Source organism: Vanacampus margaritifer, chromosome 14 (genome assembly GCF_051991255.1).
Source record: "Vanacampus margaritifer isolate UIUO_Vmar chromosome 14, RoL_Vmar_1.0, whole genome shotgun sequence".
In the NCBI taxonomy this organism is placed as follows: Eukaryota; Metazoa; Chordata; class Actinopteri; order Syngnathiformes; family Syngnathidae; genus Vanacampus; species Vanacampus margaritifer.
In genome coordinates, this window is record NC_135445.1 from 7,386,414 (window position 1) to 7,407,942 (window position 21,529).

A 21,529-nucleotide genomic window follows, 5' to 3' on the forward strand; every position below is an offset into this window, starting at 1 on the left:
TTGTAATAATCCCAAAGTGCCACTAGGTTGTGCTCACACAACGTCTGACATGGGGATGTTGCAAGCTAAATGAGAGAAATGCTCGTATTTAAAATACGGAAAATCAAGGCTATACCTGCACCATCTAATAAGACCCCAAATAAGATATCTCTCTCCCTAAAAAACAAACAAACAACGAACTTAAAAAAAAAAATGCCATAGAGGTGCTGTTTAGCATGATTTTTACTATGTAATGTTGCATGTGAAGCTAAACCATGACACTTATTTTGCGCATTTGCTCTGGTTGCAGAAATAAATGGTGTATGCATGTCCTTGAGAATCCTCCAGAGGCAACTAAAGTGTCCCTGAAGCTGACAGGAAATAATTAAGGCGCCTGCATGTTGATCATAAATAATTTAACGCCCTCCTTAACGATAAGAGGAAGGGAGATGCAAAACAACTTTAACATGCCAAGACAAGAACCCTTTGCCAAAATAAAGCAGTTTCCTGGGACCCTGATAATGCTTTTAATTTAATTAGTCTTGGGTAACACCAGTTGAGCACTATAATGTAATACATTTTTTACTTATTTTATCCCAGGGGAACCCAGTTTACACTCTCTTAATTAAATGTTTGAAAAGGATGTCGCTAAGAGTGGAACATCATCGTCATCATCATCCTCATCATTAGCAGCAGTAATAGCTACTGTATTAGTAGTAGATTTCTCTTTTAAACTTCATTTTAAAATAATATTACACATTTGTAAATAAATAAATAAATAGGTCAGTAGGTACTTCCGGCAGCAGTAATAGCTACTGTATTAGTAGTAGATTTCTCTTTTAAACTTCATTTTTAAATATCACTTTATTTAGTATGTAAAATAATATTACACATTAGTAGATAAATAAATAAATAAATAAATAGGTCAGTAGGTACTTCCGGGTGGCAGCGGTTAATGCATCGTTCTGTGGTAATTTTTGCTTCCAAGCATGACGGAACGTAGGCTGTAATTAAAAATTTCTTGCAATTTGAAGGTAAGTTCAAAATTAGATGTGACTGCCACATGTTGGTTAACTATTTGACTTTTCTTATGCTCTGATAAATTTATGGCACTGACTTCTAAGCTGAAATGGATAGCGCTGTCTGACGCTATCTATCTGAGCTAGCAGGCTATCATTATGTTTTGCTAAATTTGTTTTAGGCAACTCATTTTCATAACTTATGCTCTATACTCGAGTTAAATAATTATCACCCTTTACAAACAAATTGATGAATAACTTGAAATCAGAAATAAAGGGAAAAGCAGAACAACCACTTTCAATTTCTGTAGTAGAAATATGGTTTAAAAAGCAGAAATGTATGACAGTTAATGTTTAAATGAGATGCATAAGGACCCTATAAGAATATACCCAAGACTGTTATAATTAGCATCACAGTCACTTGAAAGGCTGATGTATGTGATATGTTACTGTGTATACAACAGGATCTAAAAAGTCTAATCTGTTAAAATGCCAGGTTTAATATATAGATAAAAAAGACCAAGATAAATAATTTCAAAACTTTTCGCACCATTAATTTGACCTATAATATGTACAACTTAATTAAAAAGGAAATGGCATATTTTCGAGACAGGCAATAACAAATAGATAATGCTATATAGTATATTTATAGTATATTTATATTTTTATATATAGTATATTTGTGCACACTCGAATAACTGGGGATGTGGATGTGTTCAGAATTAGCCAGTCATATTCAAACTCGTCAGCACACGTGCCACCATTTTAAATCAATTCAATCAAAAAACATTTTTTTAAATTAATTTTAAATACAGACAGTTATTAGAGGGTGGGCATTGGGCACACTTGTGCAACACTATTTCCATTGTTTATTTTTATTTCTGCTTTTGAATTTTTTTAAAACAATTATTTATTAATTTTAATATATGTTAAGCCTGATTTATCTGTGCAGCATAGCCTGTGCCTGGTTTATACAGTGTACGTTCACCAATCACCATCAAATGGATTAAAATTGGTCAACATCAGAATTATTAATAGTCGTTAATTATTTCAAGGCCAATTTTAAGTTGTTTCCTCCTGCTTGACTGGATTGAATGAATATTTAGTATCAATCCCTGGTCCTGTCACATGCTCTCTCTCCTGCTTTTACAGTCGGTGCTGCACATTGTTATGCAACGGTGCGAAGAAAGATGATGTTGCAGAAGAAGGTGGGGGAGACTCGGATGAGGTAGAGAGTGAGCGTACAGTGTTATTTCTCCTTGCTGCCGGTGCAGAACAATAGGCTGTGGAGAGCAGATACTCATTCAAACCGATCAAATGTTGAAGAAAGTGTTGCAAAAACAACCCACTGCTCTTTGTTTTAAAGAAAGTGACGTAATGAGGAGCTTTTATGAAATATTTGTCTTGTCAGCCTCTGCAGTAGGCAGTCCCAACATGTCCAAAAAATGTCACACAAGAATCACGCAACGGACCAGTGTTTGTGGTAATATGTATTTTTAAAAACATTATTTCAGTTTTAATTATTTTACAAGCATCTGTCTTACTATTCTTACCCTCCATCTGTCTGTAGGAGGGAGGGGTGTCATGAAAAATCCACAGCCAGGAGGGGGGGAGATGTGAAGGCATTCTGCAGCATAGGCAGCCTTGTCCCTTTGTACCTGGAACAAACGACAGAAGACAAAAGGCGCCATGCAGAAGAAGACCAAATCATCGTAAAAATGGGGACGCTCAACGGATTAAAACAAACAAGAGGGAGATTTGCGGCAGGATCCCCGCACTTCCAAACACGGGACTGCGTGACTGGTCTCTGGGAGCAACGTGGGGAGAGAGAGAGGGAGAGGTAGGCAAAGAGGGGAGGGGAAGGGGAAGGGAGGAAATTCAGCGCAGTGCAAGCGACTGGATGAGTGGCCGCATCAGCGCCACTAGCTGTAGCATCTTGAAGCTGACGTGCGGCTGGTGGCTGCCGTAGCATTTCCATCGGCTATACATAGGGGAGGGAAAGGACAGACGGCACACGTATGCAGCGGTGGCAAGCCGAGGGGAGCTAGTCGGAGGGGGTCGGGGGACTCGGGCAAGAGGAAACGGGGACGACTGGTAGCAGCAGCAGTGTAGCAGCAGCAGTAGCAGCAGCGGCGGCACCATGGCGCAAGCCGCCAAGCAGCTCCGCAAGACCAAGGACCTCGCCGAGGCCGCCGCCCAGGAGCAGCGGGAGAAGGAGGAGGAGAAGATCAAAAAGAGGAATCGATCCAGGGATCGCAGGCGCAAGGTAGGATGTCTCCGGGGACGAGGGATGTGACGGCGTCGCCTTGGTCTAGCACTCTCTTCATCTTCATCCGTCACTCTGGCAGTGTGTTTCTCTTGACTGGTAGCAAGCATTCAGTCACACATGCATAATTACCCAGTTGGTCCTAGGGCCTCAGCTGGTGTGTGTGTGTGTGTGTGTGTGTGTGTGTGTGTGTGTGTGTGTGTGTGTGTGTGTGCGGGATTGTTCCGTCAGTGGAGGTGTGGCTATGATAGGCTTTTCCCTTAATGGCACTCTCACTTGAAGCATTGAGCATGATTGAATCTTATTGCAGTCACGTCTCAAATGGATGCCGGTGTAGTTTGATGCCCTTCAATGCGTTTTTTTTTTTTTTTTGCCTCAAAGCATTCTCCCCATATTACATATGCTTGAATGGGGAGAATGCAAAATGGAGGGAAAGGTGATAATAGATGGAATTTAAACCTACTTGTGACATTTGAGTTGCACGCTGTAGATTTAAGTCCGAATGAAAGTATATTTCTGTTGAAAATGTAGACCCCCACTTCACACTCACATGCTGGGTATGCCTTTCGGTGCACATTTTATGAGCATTGTACTGCCTGTGCACTCAACCTTGGCAGCCCCAAAATGATTCATGAGAATTAATATTGCATATTTTCATCTATTTCATATATTTCCAGTTGGATTACAAGGCAAACTTAAAAAAAAAATAAAATAAATCGAATTTGCTGTAGAAGAAGATGAGATGACAAGTATTCAGTGTACTAGCCTAGGGGTGGCCACCAGCTTCATAGGTTTTCCATTTAAAAATATGAATGATTTGAGTTTTTTCAAAATATTGCCGTTACTGTGGTGTTTCGAATCAATCCATACTGCATTAAAACAGTGGTATCGGTGTCGGGGAGTACTAACAAGTAACATGCCGATACCATTAATTCTGACGCTAATATATGACTTTGGATGCAGCATCTTGTGTCTCGCTCATGCACGACATTCACTGATGTGTGACATGTTCACTGCATGCCGAGTTAAGATATCCTATTGGCCCTTGAATGCTCTGAACCAATAGCAGGACAGCTTTTTCATGTTGAGAAAAAAAAAAAACTTAGGTATTGGTATGGTATTGGCATCGGCCGATACTGCAAAGCTGGGTATCGGAATCGGTATCAAGGGGCCAAAAAAAACGGGATCAGAACACTATTTCCATTGTTTATTTTTGTAGATTTTTATGAACAAAGGATTTGACTGATTTGGATCTTTCGTGACTGCTGTATTGCAAATGAGTCCATCTGTTTGACAAGAAGAACTGAGTGACGATGTGGACTCCTATGCTACGTTAGCTTCTTGCGCAAGCGGCTAGCTTGCTAGCTGTTCACGAGTTTTCTGTCGTATACTGTACATCCATTACTTTTAAAACACTTGTTTTATAGGAATAACATGTTGCATATTGATATTTCTATGTTTCTTACCTTGTTAAATCATCATTGATAATTACAGTAATGTAATCATTTAGCATGATTAACTTGATTAGCTAATATGATTGTTTTCACATAAATAGCATTATACACCTTATGAAAATCATTAAGTAACATAACAGTAATTTGAGAAAATTTGTTTGCAAATTACTGTTATGTGTGTGCGTGTGTGCGTTAAAGGCAGTCGGGGAGAATGTTGTGTAATCTCTTTTAAATTTTGAGGACATCTTTCTTGTGTTTCATAAATAGTAAAGAAAGCTTTCATGCTGAAATGCCTCTCCAGAATTTAAGTGCCTGCCCGCACCCCCCACTTTTTTATATTTTTTTATATCCCCATTGCATTAGTTAGGACACAAGATAAAGAGCTCATTTGAGTTAAGGGTTTGACATTTTTGACTATTAAGTTTGGTGCAGGCTAACTCTGAAGTGCAGTGAAACCACCAGGGAAAATATTCCTCTAAGTCGAACCGTCATTGTTCATGGTGACATAACGACAGACCTGAGTAAATCTCACAGGAGCTTATTAAGTTGAGCATCTCAAGATGACCACTTTTTTTTCAATAAAAAAAAAAAAGATTCCAAAAAGTGGTACAAAGAGAATAAAAGGAGAACAAATGGGGGGAATAAGACATTACAGCAGTAAATACAGAATGTTTACAAGTGCTTATAGCGGGAGAGCTTAGCATTTCCTAAGGGCAAAACAGCAACCTGTGTGGAACAAAGCAGTTTCTTCTCCATACCAAATACCTCCTTTGTGAAGCTTGTAAAGTGTCCTAGTTCTGAGGGCATTGCTGTACAATCGAAATGTGGAAGGGTGAGTCCATTTTTGTCGTTAGCGCAAGAGGAACATGTCTTTAAGGTTGTCTCTTGGACATTTTAAGTGTTAGAATCTGGGATGTTGGCCAAATGAAACCTTGTTTAGTCCAAATAACAAAACTAGCAGTCGATAAGTCTTAGTCAATTAAATGTCATCATAAAAAAACAGCAACTTGACTGCTTTTTTGTCTGATCCTTTTGTTTTCCAACACATGAAATGTTTTATTAACTCTCTGCTAATTGTCTTTTTCTCTTAAAATGTGTCCTTCTTCCCAGGAGATTTTTTGCTTTGGAGTGAGGTTATGTATAAAAAGTACGTAACTGAGACAGATAGTTAAATAGTGTGCTTCAAGAGGTCCTAATGTTCTAAGGATATTAATGAAGTGAAATTAACATTGTTGTAAATCAAACGGAGTAGCATGCTAACGCCTACCCGAAATGTTCTCGTAACGTTGGTCAGAGTAAGACTGTACACAGATGTACAGTATATTACTATGTCACCTATTTATTGATCCCAAATTTGAAGTGTTTAGTCTTTTAAATTGAAATAAGTTTTTAGCTTTATCCTGCCGTTGTCAAGTTACATTATCTAATGGAATCTACGAAACAAACGATTGCTATATGCTAAGTTTTGACAATGGTGAAGAAACCTCTTGCATCTGCACCTTCATCCGAACCAAATCTGACAAAGGTAACAGACCAGGACTGCACTCACCTGGATGACATAATTTTTTATTTTTTTCTTAAAAAAAAAATAAAAATGAATGTCATAAATTGTCATTGTTGCCACTGGAAGCATCATTGTATGAAAATAGACGAGAATAATGCACAATGTGAGGATGATAGATCTCGGTCCTCTTGTCACCGTTTGGGGTTCATCTGCAGTTCTCTCTTGTCCAGAGGATAAAGTAATCTGTCGAATGTCTTGTTGCCGTGGCGCTGCACGAGCCTCTTCGGTCATGCACTTAATACAATGGAGTTGAAGTTCCGCTAATGGATAGTGTGTGCTCTTTGTGAACATATATGTATGTGTGTGTATCTGTCTGTCAGGGCTTCGGGGTAACTTGTTCGGCTTTTATGTAACTTTATGGAAGTAAAGCCATCACCTTGCTTACACTGTCTTAAGCCTCTCTTAGCCATCAAAGTAAAAAAAACAAAAAACATCAGATATACATGGCTTTAGATTGGTTATTAGGAGATTGCGTGCTACATCAGATAATTGACTTGATGAAGCAGCGTATGCCTTAAGGTTATTGTCATTCTTCAGTGGTCTTTGTGATCACAAGGCGACTCAGTTTAGCCAGCATTAGCATTAGCCAGTTCTCCTTTTTTCTGGGAAAGGGCATAACTCAAAAGAAATGATTACGTTAAGGACACACATTAGGTGCATCTTCGCCTTCAAAGGTATTTTGAGATTCAACACAAGAGCTTTTCCCCTGGGCATGTCTAAAATTGTAACAATAATGCTGGCAACTAGGGGTGTTAGAAAAAATAGATTTGGCAATATATCGCCATATTACAGGGAGCAATTCTCGAATCGATTCGATATGCGGCCGAATCGATTTTTAAACATACATATTTTATGGGAATATTCAACAAAACGTCTTACTTAGGGTTAGTATTCACATATTAAGCATAGAAGAATGTTATATTAATGGAACATTAAGCCATAATATTTTATTTCAGGGCTGTTAAAACATGAAACAGACTACAACCTGTTTGTTAAATGCAGTGGCTCAGTTATAAGCCTGACTTTTCGGATAAATAAATACATTTTCATACAAATCTTACAGTGTACATGTACAAGTTTACTGATTAGTATTTTCTAAATTTGAGTAAAAAAAAAAAATCGCAATAATCAATTTATAGATTCGTATCGGGATTCATCGGTATTGAATCGAATCGGGACCTATGAACCGTGATACGAATCGAATCGCCAGGTACTAGGCAATTCACACCCCTACTGGCAACTAACGCATATTTTCATCTAACATGACAAGACAACCAAAAACCTTTTATTTCATCACAATATGTGATGCCATTTGGTGACTGAAGTTAATATTTTGTCCTGTTCTGATGTAATCATGTATTGACACCTAAATCAGGATTACCTTGATGAGGAGCTTCCCAATGTTAGAAGCTATGTTTTTTATGTTAGCATTGTTGTTGACAAACATCATCAGTTTTTTTTGCTGTAAAAGACGAAAAATGACATTGGGATCAGCGTTAAACAGCTGGCGTGTCGTGAACGGTTGGTGAAAGCAACAGGAACAAGTGGCATGAGAGCGGACGATGCCTTTTGAAGAGTTTTGAGTAAAGGGAGGGCAGGATGGCGCCAAGGTCGAATAGAACAGAGCAGAGCAGCACTCAGCATGGCCCAAAGCGGCAATAGGCTATATTTGCCTGCCAGCCTAGGATTACGCTGCACCTTAGACTACCCACACCTCCTCTGTGTTACTGTATCTGATGCTGACTGTTTCCCTTTGTCCTGATGTGATTCCAGGAAAGTAGTACGATTGCTGGTACTTGGAGACCAAAGTGATGATCCATTTCATTCCGTTCATAAACGTATTGTTGCTTTGTAAGGCGTGTCTGGTTGTCAACATGCTGACGATAAGTGGAGTTTTACAGTTGGCCCGGAGCATTTTTTTAATATTCAATTGCATTTTGTGCATGGTATCTTTCATCTCTCTGAGGTTGTGTCATTTATATAGCACAAATATTGAATAATACAATTTGAACGGTTGACTCGAACCTGGAGAATTTAAAGACTTCTGATAGGGATTTTTTTTTTTTCATTGTAAGGCATAAAATGTAATTAGGATAGATGGTGTGGCCTTGCAGAAAGCATTTTTTAAGTTTATAGTCACATGACCAAACTCAGAAAACTGTTGAACTGTGATTGGTTGTTCGTATATACCTGAGCCCGGCCCCTTAAGCATGTCATTTTCAGTCGCCTGCATGTGGCAAAATGGCCGCCCCTGAAATGGATTGGGTGGATTTTGCTGCTCAACCCATATTCCATAAACGCAATATTAATCAGAATACCGTGTTTAGACTAGTGGGGCTAAATATAGCATATTGTAAAGAAATGTTTTGGTTGACTTCCTTTTTAATGATTTAGGCAAATATTCTATTTTGATGGGCTAACAATATCGTGTTCATTATTATTGGACTAGCCGATATTAATCCTCAGCAAAAAAAAAAAAGAAATTAGAATAAAATGAACAGTTTTATGGGTAATGAATTTATTAGTAAAACGTATTAAATATTAATTAAGATATGAAACTCGTGAAGGCGGATATATTAATGTACAAAAAAATCTTCACTAACCGTGACTCAAAGGTTTCAGCACACATTTGCATTTGCGAGACGCTAACAGCGCGGCTTTCAGTAGCATCATTTTGATCCGCGAGAACGAGACCAAATGTTTTGCTAAACGCGCAGTCATTGCGATCTCACGTGCCTGCACTCGCTAATCAGAGCATCCATCACCATTGTTAGCAAGGCCAAGCAGCGGCAAGCTGTGGCAGAGCGCAGGAGCGGTCGGAGACGTAAATCTTGCGGCAAAAGTTTATTATACCCTCTGAGGGTCAGGTGACAGGCGGCCTGAGGTGACAGATGTAACCATGGAGATTACAGGATGACACTGCACATTGCGAGATGATGAAGGGGTGAGGAGACAGATGAGGGCATGGCTTGATGTTGATGAGCAAACTAAATTGCTGCGGGTTGTACAAACGGACGTAGCTTGTTCTGTAAAATCACATTGCATGAACTATGGTCAAAGAAAACTTTAAAAACACATCTAACTTACATAATTGGCCTATATACAGGATATAGCCAGTGCTAATGATTCATAGCGGGTCATTAGCAAAGTCGGGATGAGTGAGCACTGTTAATTCCAAAGAATCATTATAAAGGAGAGGAAACGTGATACAGGCTGGCAAGCTGCCACACACACTGATAGGCACGAAAAGTGAACATACACACTTAGAAGCGGGCGTTATGTAATGGAATTAGCAGTGCTCAAGGTCTATGTGGATCATGTGGCCTTCAGAAGTCCACTGATGCACTGGAAGAGCAGCTTGCAGGCACACCCCGACTCCCATCGCACAGAGTGGACATGATAACGCAGGCAGCTTGTGATAAAAATAAAGTCAATCAAAGATTTCATCAAGTCTATGCTGCAATGTGATGATTCTGACTTCAGCGTTTTTTAATTTTTTTTTTTTACTTTGCTCATTGTGAAGGCTTGGTGAAATCTTTTCGATTGTAATTCAGTTCAATTTCATTGTTTACTACTAGTACTGTAGTTGCTACAACAACAAAACTAGCTTACACTGCTTTTCTATAAACCCCGTTCTTTCAAAAATGACATTGGGTAGTTTGTTTTCATTCCTTGTTCACCAGTCAGGGCCTTTCTTCGATTTGGTACATTCCGTTCACGGCACAGTCCACAGAATCATTGAGAAATCATCTTTCCCCTCACACGACCATTTTTGGTCGTAAACATTGAACATGTTTAATATTGAAGATTGTCAGCCCGACCTGTTCCTGACCCGGGACAAATTCAATATTAGCACACACTCGTGTTGGTTATTTGTCTCAAGTGAGGTACAATTAAGGTGACAAATGTAAATGTTCTCGATGTACTGAAAGTTTTCTGGCAAGTGTCACTTTTATCGCACCCGTACCGGCAGAGCACTGGCAGGTTTCATTCACTGCTGTCGACCGTTATTGATTGGTTATTGAAATGATGGGCCATTTCATTTGTCGCCTGGCTGCCATCCCAGTGACACATTACCTTCGTTCTCATTAAGGGGACACATAAAAAGCCCATGCACATCCAAGTGAATAGGACTCAGAAATAGCTCCTGTACTGTATTCCCATTGTCAAAATATAGAATATATCAAAACAGAGCATCAGCAGTTTCCCGACCACGCCGCCATTACCAGCTGCCATTGTTTCTGTGGTGTCACTTTGCAGTGTTTGCATCAGCACTCAGCGATGGCAGGCCGGCTGTGAACACGACGAGAAGAGACAGCTCCGCGCAATGTCGAGTGCTTCTCCTGAGTTGACTCTCAAAGCTCGTCGTCACCCTTCCAGTTCTTGGTCCTCTCACACTTGTCAGTCTTTCCCCGGTGGAAATGACTTTATATGGTGTTTTGTGGAAAACACTACTTCACCTTTATATTTGTATGCAGGATCGTGAGTGATTGGCGGTAACAATGAAAACACAGAGACTGAGATACTGTGCTAGAATAATTGTGCCTTTTATTCCCCGCAAACAGCAATCGACACCTGTACAGTGCTAGAATAATCGTACCTTTTATTCCCCGCAGACAGCAATCAACACCTGTACAGTGCTAGAATAATCGTACCTTTTATTCCCCGCAAACAGCAATCAACACACCTCACTTTGCTAGAATAATGGTGCCTTTTATTCCCCGCAAACAGCAATCAACACACTTCAACGCTAAGCAGCATAATATGATCATCATCCGCGCTTACCTTGACACTAGACCGGAGAGCCGACGGTCCGGGTAGAACGAGCTGCAAAACGGCTGGGCAATGGTACGCATTCCACAGCTGACTCTGCGCGGACCGTGTGCCGCTCCGTCTTTTATTCGTTAACAAAAAGTTGTGAGCGTGAGAAACCGGGCTGGCCAAGCCCTCTCCCAGGCACTCTCGAAAACATGTTTGCGAAGCAGGGAAAACTGTAGTATAAACAAGGCATTCACTCCCAGGCTGATTCCGCCCTTTATTTACAAATTGTTGGGCACCTGGATTCGTACAACAGTTCAGGACAACAACATATCCTTATATAAGAGGTTACATGAGGACATATCAAACCATGGTTATTTTCCCTTCATATGGCCAAGACCTATTATAGCCAAAATATGCAGTGGATATACAAAGTCTACACACCCCTACAAATGCTAGGGTTTGTGATATAAAAAAAGAGACTCTACTGTTATTTCCATCGCGCTGCTGTTTGCTTTCAAGCTGGCTATCAACAGTTAACAGCTAACAGTAGCTAATCCTCAGCTAAAATGGCACCTGAGAAGTAGCAGGACATTTGGGAGGCATCATGGGATGTTACAGTAGTCGGAGAGTTTGGATGACTTTGTGAGGAGTGAACCGTATATTGGTGGTGTTTAGTGTAGCAATTTGATTTTTAATTCAGTTTGAAACTCCAGTTGAGAGGAGGATTGCGTGGAGCTAATGTTTTTTCTTGCACCACAAATACCCTCAGGTCTCTCTAACAGCCATCTTGTTCTGCTCTGGAGACACTGAACGAGTCCATGACGACGAAAAAGGAATTTCTAAGATTGCTGTTTCAAAATGCAAAATGCAATCAAAACATAGCAAAAAAAAATTATAAAAAAAATATATATATATGATGTCAATATGACCGTTTTTTTTTCACACGAAGTTTCACAAACGACTGAAACATTCTAATATCATGCATGTCAGCCACCCAACATTGTCATGTCAACAAAATGGCCTTGTGAAAGCAGCCTCATGTGGCCTCAATAGACGCACAGACATTAGTCACTAGGTAACACTAAGCCATCAATTCCTCGTGCCACAAAATCTTGCAGAACATCTGTATAAGAAGGGATTAGCAAACTTTTGACTTTCTAAATCCCCAACATGATGCTGTCAGCCAAAGTGAGTCACTTCACGTCGGTGCCTCCATCGTTATTCAGGCCTTATTGTGGCGGTAACATGTCAGCCTGCTCATTTCCTTATAGCCACTGCAATGCCCAAAATTCTGACACGTAACACTTCTAAAAAGACTGCTCAAGACCTAGAAAAAAATGCTTTAAATTGCAAGTATGAGTCTCATTAAAGCCAGTTGGATTTGAAATTATTTGCATGTGCGTGTGTACATGATGTCATTGATATGTTATGGATGTGTTGCTGGTGTTCTATCTATTGCAAATGTTAATTCACTGCTAAATGTGCACATTTAGCCTCATTAACTTACATGAAGATTTTTTTTACTGGACAACTTGCTATCTCGCGTGTATTCTTCCACTTCCCAGTAAAATAATGTTACTGAGTTTAAGCCAGTAATATAAAATTGACAGATGATATACTTGATATGCATCTATCTCTTATGTCAATTACAATTGCAATTATTACACTCCACAATTACAAAATCAGCATAATCGTAAAAAAAGGAAGAAAAGATTAATACAATTTTTTTTTATGTTTGAGGTGTTTAAATTTAAACATTTGCACCTTTTTTGAAAAAAAAAAACAAAAACAAACAAATTTAATAAATTTAGTTTCATCCAAAAATAACTTGCATAAATACAATATATATAATATAATATAATCGTAAAAAATAAAATAAAAGATTAATACTAATTTTTTTTTAGGTGTTTGAGGTGTTTACATTTAAACACCTTTGCACCTTTTTAAATTTTTCTAATAACTAATAGGGATAGGCTCCAGCACCCCCCGCGACCCTTGTGAGGAAGAGCGGTTAAGAAAATGGATGGATGGATGTTTCATCCAAAAATAACTTAAGCATAAATATAGTGTTTTAAATAATTTTATGTCTTACTGTTTTTTTACATTTACATTTTTTGTTTTGTACCAAAAAATAAATGAGCGTCCCAATCGTGATTTAAATTCTTACCAAAATAATCGTGATTAATATTTTCTTCATAATCGAGCAGCCCTATTTCTACACTACATATTATCAAAGCCGTTTGTTACCTGAAAACCGAACCGAGCACAAACAGCAGTGTCCCATTTGTTCAGTAAACATTCAGGTCAGCTCCATTGAAAGCATCCATTATTGCTCCAACCACAGAGACGGAGGCTGATTACTACAATAAATGTAACCATGTTTTATTGGAACAGCCTGTTTGTAATAAAACATAATGAGAGCTGCATTAAAACAACATGAAATGATCAGACTCTGAGCAACAGATGGAAACGTAAATAAATCAAGGCTTCAGTGCCAGACTACGGAAGGACAACCCACAGAAGGCAGAAGCGCAGTTTTACAGAGAAGTGCCGTACTTTTGCTCTATATCCTTTATGTCTTTTTAAGTCGAAAACATCCAGTGGAGCAGGGCCAGTGACTTAATTGTAGCGGCAAATACGACACATGTGCTAATGTTCTGTTGCTGTATAATCTCGTTTGAGTTTTATATCGTTATTCTCACATCTGCGACCATGACTCATACTAATAAACTAACTGACCATCTGACGGTGTGACAAAGCGTTTCTGGTTGCCATTGCACCAGCAGGAACGTCAGGGTGAAAAGGGAGAAGCCCTTTAATTTGCACAAGGTCAGCATTTTCAAAACATACCCTTTAATGCTTTAAGCCAGGGGTGTTCAAACGTTTTGTTTTTTTAAGGCCGTATGCAGAAAAATTGAAGTATGAAAAGGCCACTTTAAAATTCCAAGTACGCAATTATATATTACTTATATTTCCTGGTTAATTTGATAAACTTCTACATTAACAGATTTTTGTTAAAGATGATAAGACAAATAGTTAGAAGATTTTGAGGGGGTCCACGGCCCTTTATTGCCCTAGACTAGATCCACCCCTGCACTAAACATTTGCCAAATCCTTTTTCAAAATTCACAACCAAAACTTTAGTAAGATTTGAAACAATTACTTGAGGATAATTAATGTGTCTGAAGAAAATATTTTTGCCTCTGAAATAGAATTATCTTCATTCACCACAGTGTTTTGAAGAGTAATTGTGTTATTTTTTCGTAAATAGTTTATTTGTATCTTTGCATATTTAGAAAAGCTTTACAGTATGTAAAACCAATTTATTATTAGCACCTATTTTTTGACACCCTTCCCTCTCACTCTGCCCACCTCCCTTTAAAAACAAAAAACCTTTTCGGCCATGTCAAACGTCTTTTTAAATATATGCTATGGGCCGCTGAAAAGTGAATTGTGGGCTGCAAAAGGCCCCCGGGCGGTAGTTTGGACACCCCTGCTTCAAGCTAAGGCAACTTCTGCATGTATGGAATGTCATACATTCACTCTCTCGTACTGGAATCTTTGACTCTCAGTGCTTAGCCTCCATCATACTGTGGTTGAACTTGAAGTCATTACCAGTCCAGCAAAACCTTTTAAACAGATTATGTATTCAAGAAGTGCACCGTATTTGACCAAGTCATGACACTTGCTTACAGTTCACACCACACACTCAACTTGCGGTTCTCGTGGCCATTGTATTGGTTGCTTCTCTGATGCTAATGAAGAAATTGGTTGTTTCGATGGACACTCTTGTCTGCCATAAGAAAAAGTAAACAATGAATACTCTGTAGGCGTGTCTCAGTTCACGTCTGCATTTTAAGGCCAATTGAAGTCGAAGGTGTTGTAAAATACAGCCTGCTTAATTTTGGAGGACAACAACTGGTGTGAGCTTTCACAGCCAGAAATATCCCCAAAATGTCTTTATCATCAGCAGAGGGGGGCTGCAATTGTGGAATGTTGAACCCACACTGCGCTGCTCCAAATTAATGTCATTTGCCTTTTGAATGTGTTTTTTTGGCTCCCATTTCCACAAGCTGTGTCCCAGTTTCCAAGTGCAGCCGGTAGGCATGGTTAGAAGTGCAACAGGAGCGCGTCTCCACGGCCTCGTCGTATGCTAGCTTACCTGCATCATCAGCACTTCTTACAGCCCAGGAAGGCTGTATAGGCCACTTCCCAAAGGGCGCAGCCTCTGTATTACCTGCCCAACACAACAGACTTGTTGGAAATGTCTAAAATGTTGATTTATTTTAATTTTTTTAGCCCCGATTGCTTAAATCAATCAAAATTGTCGTTCTAATAACTTTTGTTTTATCCAGTCTAAGGATACTCACCATTGCCTTTCTATGAAGCAGGGATCCCAACCCTTTTCAGATGAAGACAAATTGGATCCTCCCTTTGACCCAGGCCTACTAAATTAACCTATTTCTGTAAATAGTGTCCAGGAGTTCAGTTACTCTACAGCAACTCAACGGAGGGGTACTAAGTTTGGGGAATCGTATTAAACAATATAACCAGTATATACTGTAACAACTGAAGAAACACCAAGTAAAAAAAGAAACGCCAAGGATCAAGGGACATCAGAGTTAATCGGAGAGTTGCGGATGCGTTTACTCTCAGGTCCCTTCCAGTGACCACGGCGGGACAATTTGGTAGGAGGGTGGGAATTAAGACATTTTTTCCTCCATATTCAGGTCTTGCTATGCAAGTTGTCTCATGATCCATCGTGGTATCTTTAAGGGCACACTATAATTTGAGCCAAGGTCCGTACTTTCCCTTCCAACCCATTACATTCTATTGTGGTCCCAAACACAAATCACATTTTTGCGGATAAAACCTGTTTTTTTGTTGCCTTGGCAGAGTCTAATGATGGCCCTGTTCCAGAGAGGACGTTATTATAAATGTTTGCGAATCTTTGTTGTCATTAACAACAAATTTACTACTACCGTGAAATGTAGCCTAATCACCTTTAACGATATCCTCCAACGGAAGGTCATCTTTGAAACACATTCACTGCCATTGATAGCTATATACTGTATGTCAAATGTGCATTTTAACTGGGAGTGCTGGCAGAGTATTGCGGAGGGAAATAATGAAAACAGCTCCACGCGTTAATATGACAGATTTTTGTACTGCTATTTTAATTAACCCGGGAGTTGAAAAAGGCATTCTTCTGCTGCACTCAAGGAAAAGCAGTTTCATCTTGAAGGTCACCATGTAAGCAGTAGCGTCTATGAACTGAGGTAACTACACATTTTTTCTTTGTAGTGTGAAAAGGGAGGATCCAAACTGAGTGACTAATTGGGCCATTAGAGGGAGACCACTCGTTGAGGAGATGCGTATCATAATGCCTAGCCATGGCGTTGACCTTTACACTGTAAATTAGAGAAAGAATCTATGAATCCATAAGGCCTTTTTGCAGTGATTGTGCGCCTCCATGAAGCAAAGTGATGATCAAATCAAAAATACCTTGCCTCGAGTCAGATGAAAGGCTTTTATTACTAACTGCTCCGGCATTGATTAAGTACAGTTTTGCTTAATAAAATAAAATAAAATAAAATAAAATAAAATAAAAACAATGTAACAAATCATCCCTCATCCAACATTCCCCAGCCCTAAATCTTCTCTCAACATGTTGCTGATGGGACTTCTCATTTGCTGTGTGATTACCGATGACCCACCAAGCCTCAGCGGGGTTGACTCATACCTACTGCTTCTGCAAAACACACAAACTGCTATGCAAACAAGTCGGCTCGGCTTTGCTGTAGAGTAGTTTGGGTGTGCGTCTTTGCGGCCTTACGATCCCCAACATAACTCAAACCCTGACTGTGGATTGTTGTTTTGTAATTACGCGTGTACATAGAAGGGTTTCCATTCCGTGTGATGTCATTTGCCCGTGTTGACTTTACGTCCTGCTGTGAGGAGCATATGTCAGCTCCTGTGACTGCGTGTTGACAGCAGGGCAAATTGTGATGCCGCATGTTTATGTTTGTAACTAAACGAAAGGATTTCGAAATTTTGTGTAAAACTTGGCTCGGAAGAGACCACATGCACTTTGCTGCATATTTATGAAGAGTCTGTCTTGTAGTAATTCATAATCATCTGGTAGTAGCCTATATATATGCAATCAATAAGAAGCCGGGCGGAGCGTTGAGTGTTGACCATCAGTACGGAGATTTCATTAGCTAGGGTAGCAGCATGTTACAAAATGAAAGCCCACCATTCTTGGAAAGAGAACCTGAAATGAAAAAGTCCTATATCATATTTTAGCATTAAGTCTAAGTAACAGAATATTAGAATAACCTGAAATAATTTTGACACCTAGTATTCCAATCCAGTCATATCTATTAAGATACACATTTGAAGGACATCCGTGTTACAAATTGATTATACCTCAAACTTACTGAAGCTATCAACGCATGAGCCCATCCAAACAGTATTTTTTTATTATTTTTTTTATTTTTTCTGGAGAGCTCAGTTTTTTTTTGTTTTTTTTTAATATATATATTTTTTATAAATTTTTATTTTGTATGTGGGTGAGTATGTGCATGTGCGTGCGTGTGAGTGTGTATTCATTAGTTCACCTAAAACCTATTAAAAAAAATCCCATACCAAAAATACCATCCAATCAGTATTGACTGAGCTCAATCACTATATTGGTCAAGTGGCAACATCTCCACCACCTCAGAGCTCTTGCTCAGCAGCTTTTTCTGACCTCTTTCCTCTTGCAGTGGGTGGAGCTCAAGTATAGCTTCATTCAAATGCACAAGTGGAACAGACCAAGCACAACTCCAGTCACTCGATTTTGGACGAATGTAATCTAGTATCAGTGAGTCAAGCATTCCGTTCTGTGATGCCGATTGACCTCTGATTCACCTGTTGAGTCCTGCCGTTGTAAATAAGTACTTCACGCTAACTTCTAGTGCATATCCTTCTCTCAAACTTCTTCTCTTACCAACAGTCCTCATTCGCAAATAAAAGATGTGTAGAAAGCCAAAAGGAAAAGCAAGACATGGAGAGTTTGGACAAGTTCTCATGAAATTAAGGTAGCCTGCACTGTATTGTGACCTAATGAAATAGTTTGATGTCCAAAATGTGTACCAGTAAACGTTTTGGTCAAATTCAAACTCCAAATTTACCAACTTGAACGCAACAAAAAAATACAATTCTGAGTATTTTCCTTTTTTTTTTTGTGTGTATATATATATATATAAAGTATATATATATATATTTTTTGTTAGGGCTCTATTTTAAAGTAGGCAGAAAAACGGTTAGTCATTTCTTCCTCTCTTGGGACTTGCCAACCTATTAGGCCTCCATTGCTGTGTAACAACTGCATAATCTAACCTCATTGACCATAACCAAATTCTATATTATTGACAACTTTCCTTTATGCGTGTACATCTAAAAATCCAAATATTTAGTACAGTAATTACTACCTGCATGTCTTACTTTTTCAATCCAGCGATCGTTCACTTCCTTATTCCATTTGATGTCCTTGATGGCTTCATTGGGCCGTATTCTACCGTCCCCCCCACCCTCTCTTCCGTATGCCCTTCCTGTCTTCCCCATTCTTCCTTTCTATCCATCACTCCCTCCGCTGACTGCTCACTCCTGTCATAAGGATTGTATATTATCATTATGGGAGGCACGCGCAGCTGAGTGTTTTTACATTAGCTATGCACACATGACCCCATCTGCAGGCTTATGGATTTTAAAAATGACATTTTTGATACAGCTTTTATTACTGGATCATCAAGCTACAACTTTAAACCCTCTTCTTCATCAATATCAGCGTCCTGGCCAAGGAACATGGACTGTGGTCCGGTTACTGGGAGAGGGCCGGTTGCCCAAAATGTCAGCACCCAAGTGATGACGTCAACAGCAGACGCTTTGAGGTTTAGGTCTACCCAGCATGCCTTGCAGGTAGCATTTCTGCAGTGCTCATGAATATTGAAAGGTTACGAGCAGCGTGAGAGTGGAGGCTGGCTGTGGGAAGAGAGAAATGTGGACGTGATGTGTGGCTGAGTGACTGGAGACGCATTTGTGTGGTCACACGCAGGCCGGCTCACCCTGTGACTTAATCAAATACACATGAGATTTAGAACAATGCCAAGGAATAAGAGGACAAATCCGAAAAGCTGTCTTGTCTGCAGCCTGAACCGTTAGTCTCTTGCAAAATGTTGGACTGTAAAAAATAGTATTCTGCCTAAGAAAATTAAAAGGGAGGCTCATGAATAATGTAGTTAAAAGGAACATGTGAGCCACATCACCGCAAAACCAAAAGATGCCTCCGAACTTCAGTTTCTATATTTGGCCTACTTCATTTTTATAAGGAGTAATCTAATTAAATAACGTTGTCATATATTCATGTGTATCATTTTGATTGATCATAAAAGAGAAAGAGAACCTATAAAGTCCAACACCCTTTTTTCCCGTGATACTGGTCAACCTTCGCAATTCAAAACAGAACCTCTTATGGACATCAATCATATTTGGAAATATTTGCTCCAGAGTAGCGACTATCACCAGCATAAATAAACCAGGCTCTGACAGGCCGAGGGGGGCTAGCGCACGGCTGTCGGCCTGCTACTAATACCAATTTCAAAGTCTTCAAAATTCGCCAAAAGTGCACAAATGATACCCACACATCATGAGGTTATCGCTATTTCAAGGTCATATAAGGAATGCTGACAGCTCTGGCATATGCTGATGTTTACAGTTATACAGTAACTGATATCGAAAATTTGCATGCCATTTTAGCCTTTTTTTTGGGTCCCAAAATTGTATAAGCTTTAAAGGGGAAGTCAACCTTAAACATTTATTGACAATATGTTACATGTGACCTCACTAGTCTAAACATGACATTGTGATTAATGTGTGAAAAATGTGTTGTGAATCAAAATCCAGCCGTTTTTATCCATCTCAGGGGGCGGCCATTTTGCCACTTGCTGTCAACTGAAGATGACATCACAGTTGATCAGGGCTCAGGCAGTGACCAGTCACAGTTCACCTGTTTTCTGAAGCTGAGTTGTGATTGGTTGTTACCTGAGATCTCAGCAACTGTGATGTCATTTTCACTCGACAGCAAGTGACAAAATGGCCGCCTTCTGATACAAACTGATGGATTTTGCAGCTTAACTCGTTATCCACTAACACAATATTAACCCAAATGCCGTATTTAGACTAGTGGGGCTGCATAGAATATTATTGTCAATACTTTTTTGGGGTTGACTTCCCCTTTAAAACTTTGAGAGTTGAGATTCCACTGTAGCACTGATAATGTTTTATTTAACCTCAAACTGTCATGCATGTTGTGTTAAGATGAACTTGTGTGTGTGTGGCGTGGGCTTTTCTTTTGATGTGCCGTGACATTGTTGGATTTGAATCCCTTAAAATTGATATAAAGGGTCGGGATGCATGATAAAGTCAGAAAAAGCCTGCTTTGATTGTAATGGCTTGCTGAAGCAGTGGCCTGACACAGGCTATAAATATTTCAGATGCTCCGCTTTAGCACAGGCAACGAAGAGACAACAGGAAGATCCTGGTTTTGATCTGTCTCATCATTGTTTCACAGGCAATGAGGAATTTGGCGCTCTGCAAAATACATTCCACGTATGAAGTGATTCTCGTGTTAAAACATTGAGAGATATTACAGGCATTAAGCAGGCTTTATAGGCAAATATGACAATGAACTCCAATTTTTTAATTTTTAATCTTGTTTTTCTTTCTTATTATTGATGCTTTTTTTAAGTGTGTATAATGCATCCTTCTTGCCCTATTTGCTCTACTACTGTAACAGTAAAGTTGTTACTTTTAAGCAATACGACGATGTAAATTAAACTTCCTACTTTGCAACATAGCACCCTTCTATTATGTCTGACTCTAACTGGCTTGCACCAAAGAGTCTGAAGTGCTACTACTCCAGCATCTATCCATTAAAACTGGAGCAGCTGCCACTCCGTGGAGCCAAGAAGCTATTGATTTTTAATTCTCGACGCGGTGACTTCATCTTGACATCGATCCGTACTACTTTCCTGGATGGAAATGTATAGTTATGACATTCAATTTGTGAATGGATGTTACTGTTGTATTTGGATGCAGTTTGTAAAGCAATTTTGTCTGCATGTACTCTAACCTGCAGTTTGACGCTGCCTGCCTTATGACACTTGGTCTTGGTTATTATAAGGGTATGATATTGTGTATCTTACAATCCTGCGTGTGTAATATGCAATTAACATACTTTGACTTGTCTCTTACATGTAGAACAATAAATATCTAATGTTGGATTAATTGTATCCTACCGAGGGATTCTATGGATTCATTTTCAACTCTCCACCTGTGCAGTGACATTGTTTTATTCAGATACCAAATTTGGTGTTTTGCTGAAGGAACTTGCTCTCAAAAGGGGCACACAAAAAATCTTCAATTTTGATTGAATTAATATAGT

At 39.3% G+C, this 21,529-nt stretch overlaps 1 protein-coding gene and 1 long non-coding RNA gene across 13 annotated transcripts in view; both read left to right on the forward strand.

Annotated features, from left to right (window-relative positions):
* Window positions 1-926: 926 nt before the first annotated feature.
* Window positions 927-2,838, forward strand: LOC144034276 (uncharacterized). The gene is made up of 3 exons (XR_013288196.1): window positions 927-1,013; window positions 2,151-2,481; window positions 2,569-2,838. It is a non-coding gene; the product is annotated as an uncharacterized LOC144034276 (long non-coding RNA).
* A 15-nt stretch (window positions 2,839-2,853) lies between these two features.
* Window positions 2,854-21,529, forward strand: part of LOC144034271 (ankyrin-1-like) — a 62,320-nt gene continuing 43,644 nt past the window's right edge. For 6 of the 12 annotated variants that reach the window (XR_013288193.1, XM_077542961.1, XM_077542962.1 and 3 more), the window contains exon 1: window positions 2,854-3,264. Coding sequence is in view for 11 of the 12 variants with exons in the window: in XM_077542961.1 (XP_077399087.1) it covers window positions 3,139-3,264 (126 nt within the window). In the remaining variant the exon portion in view is untranslated. The remainder of the gene's footprint in view (window positions 3,265-21,529) is intronic. The other 6 variants (XM_077542955.1, XM_077542956.1, XM_077542959.1 and 3 more) reach the window with 1 other exon arrangement.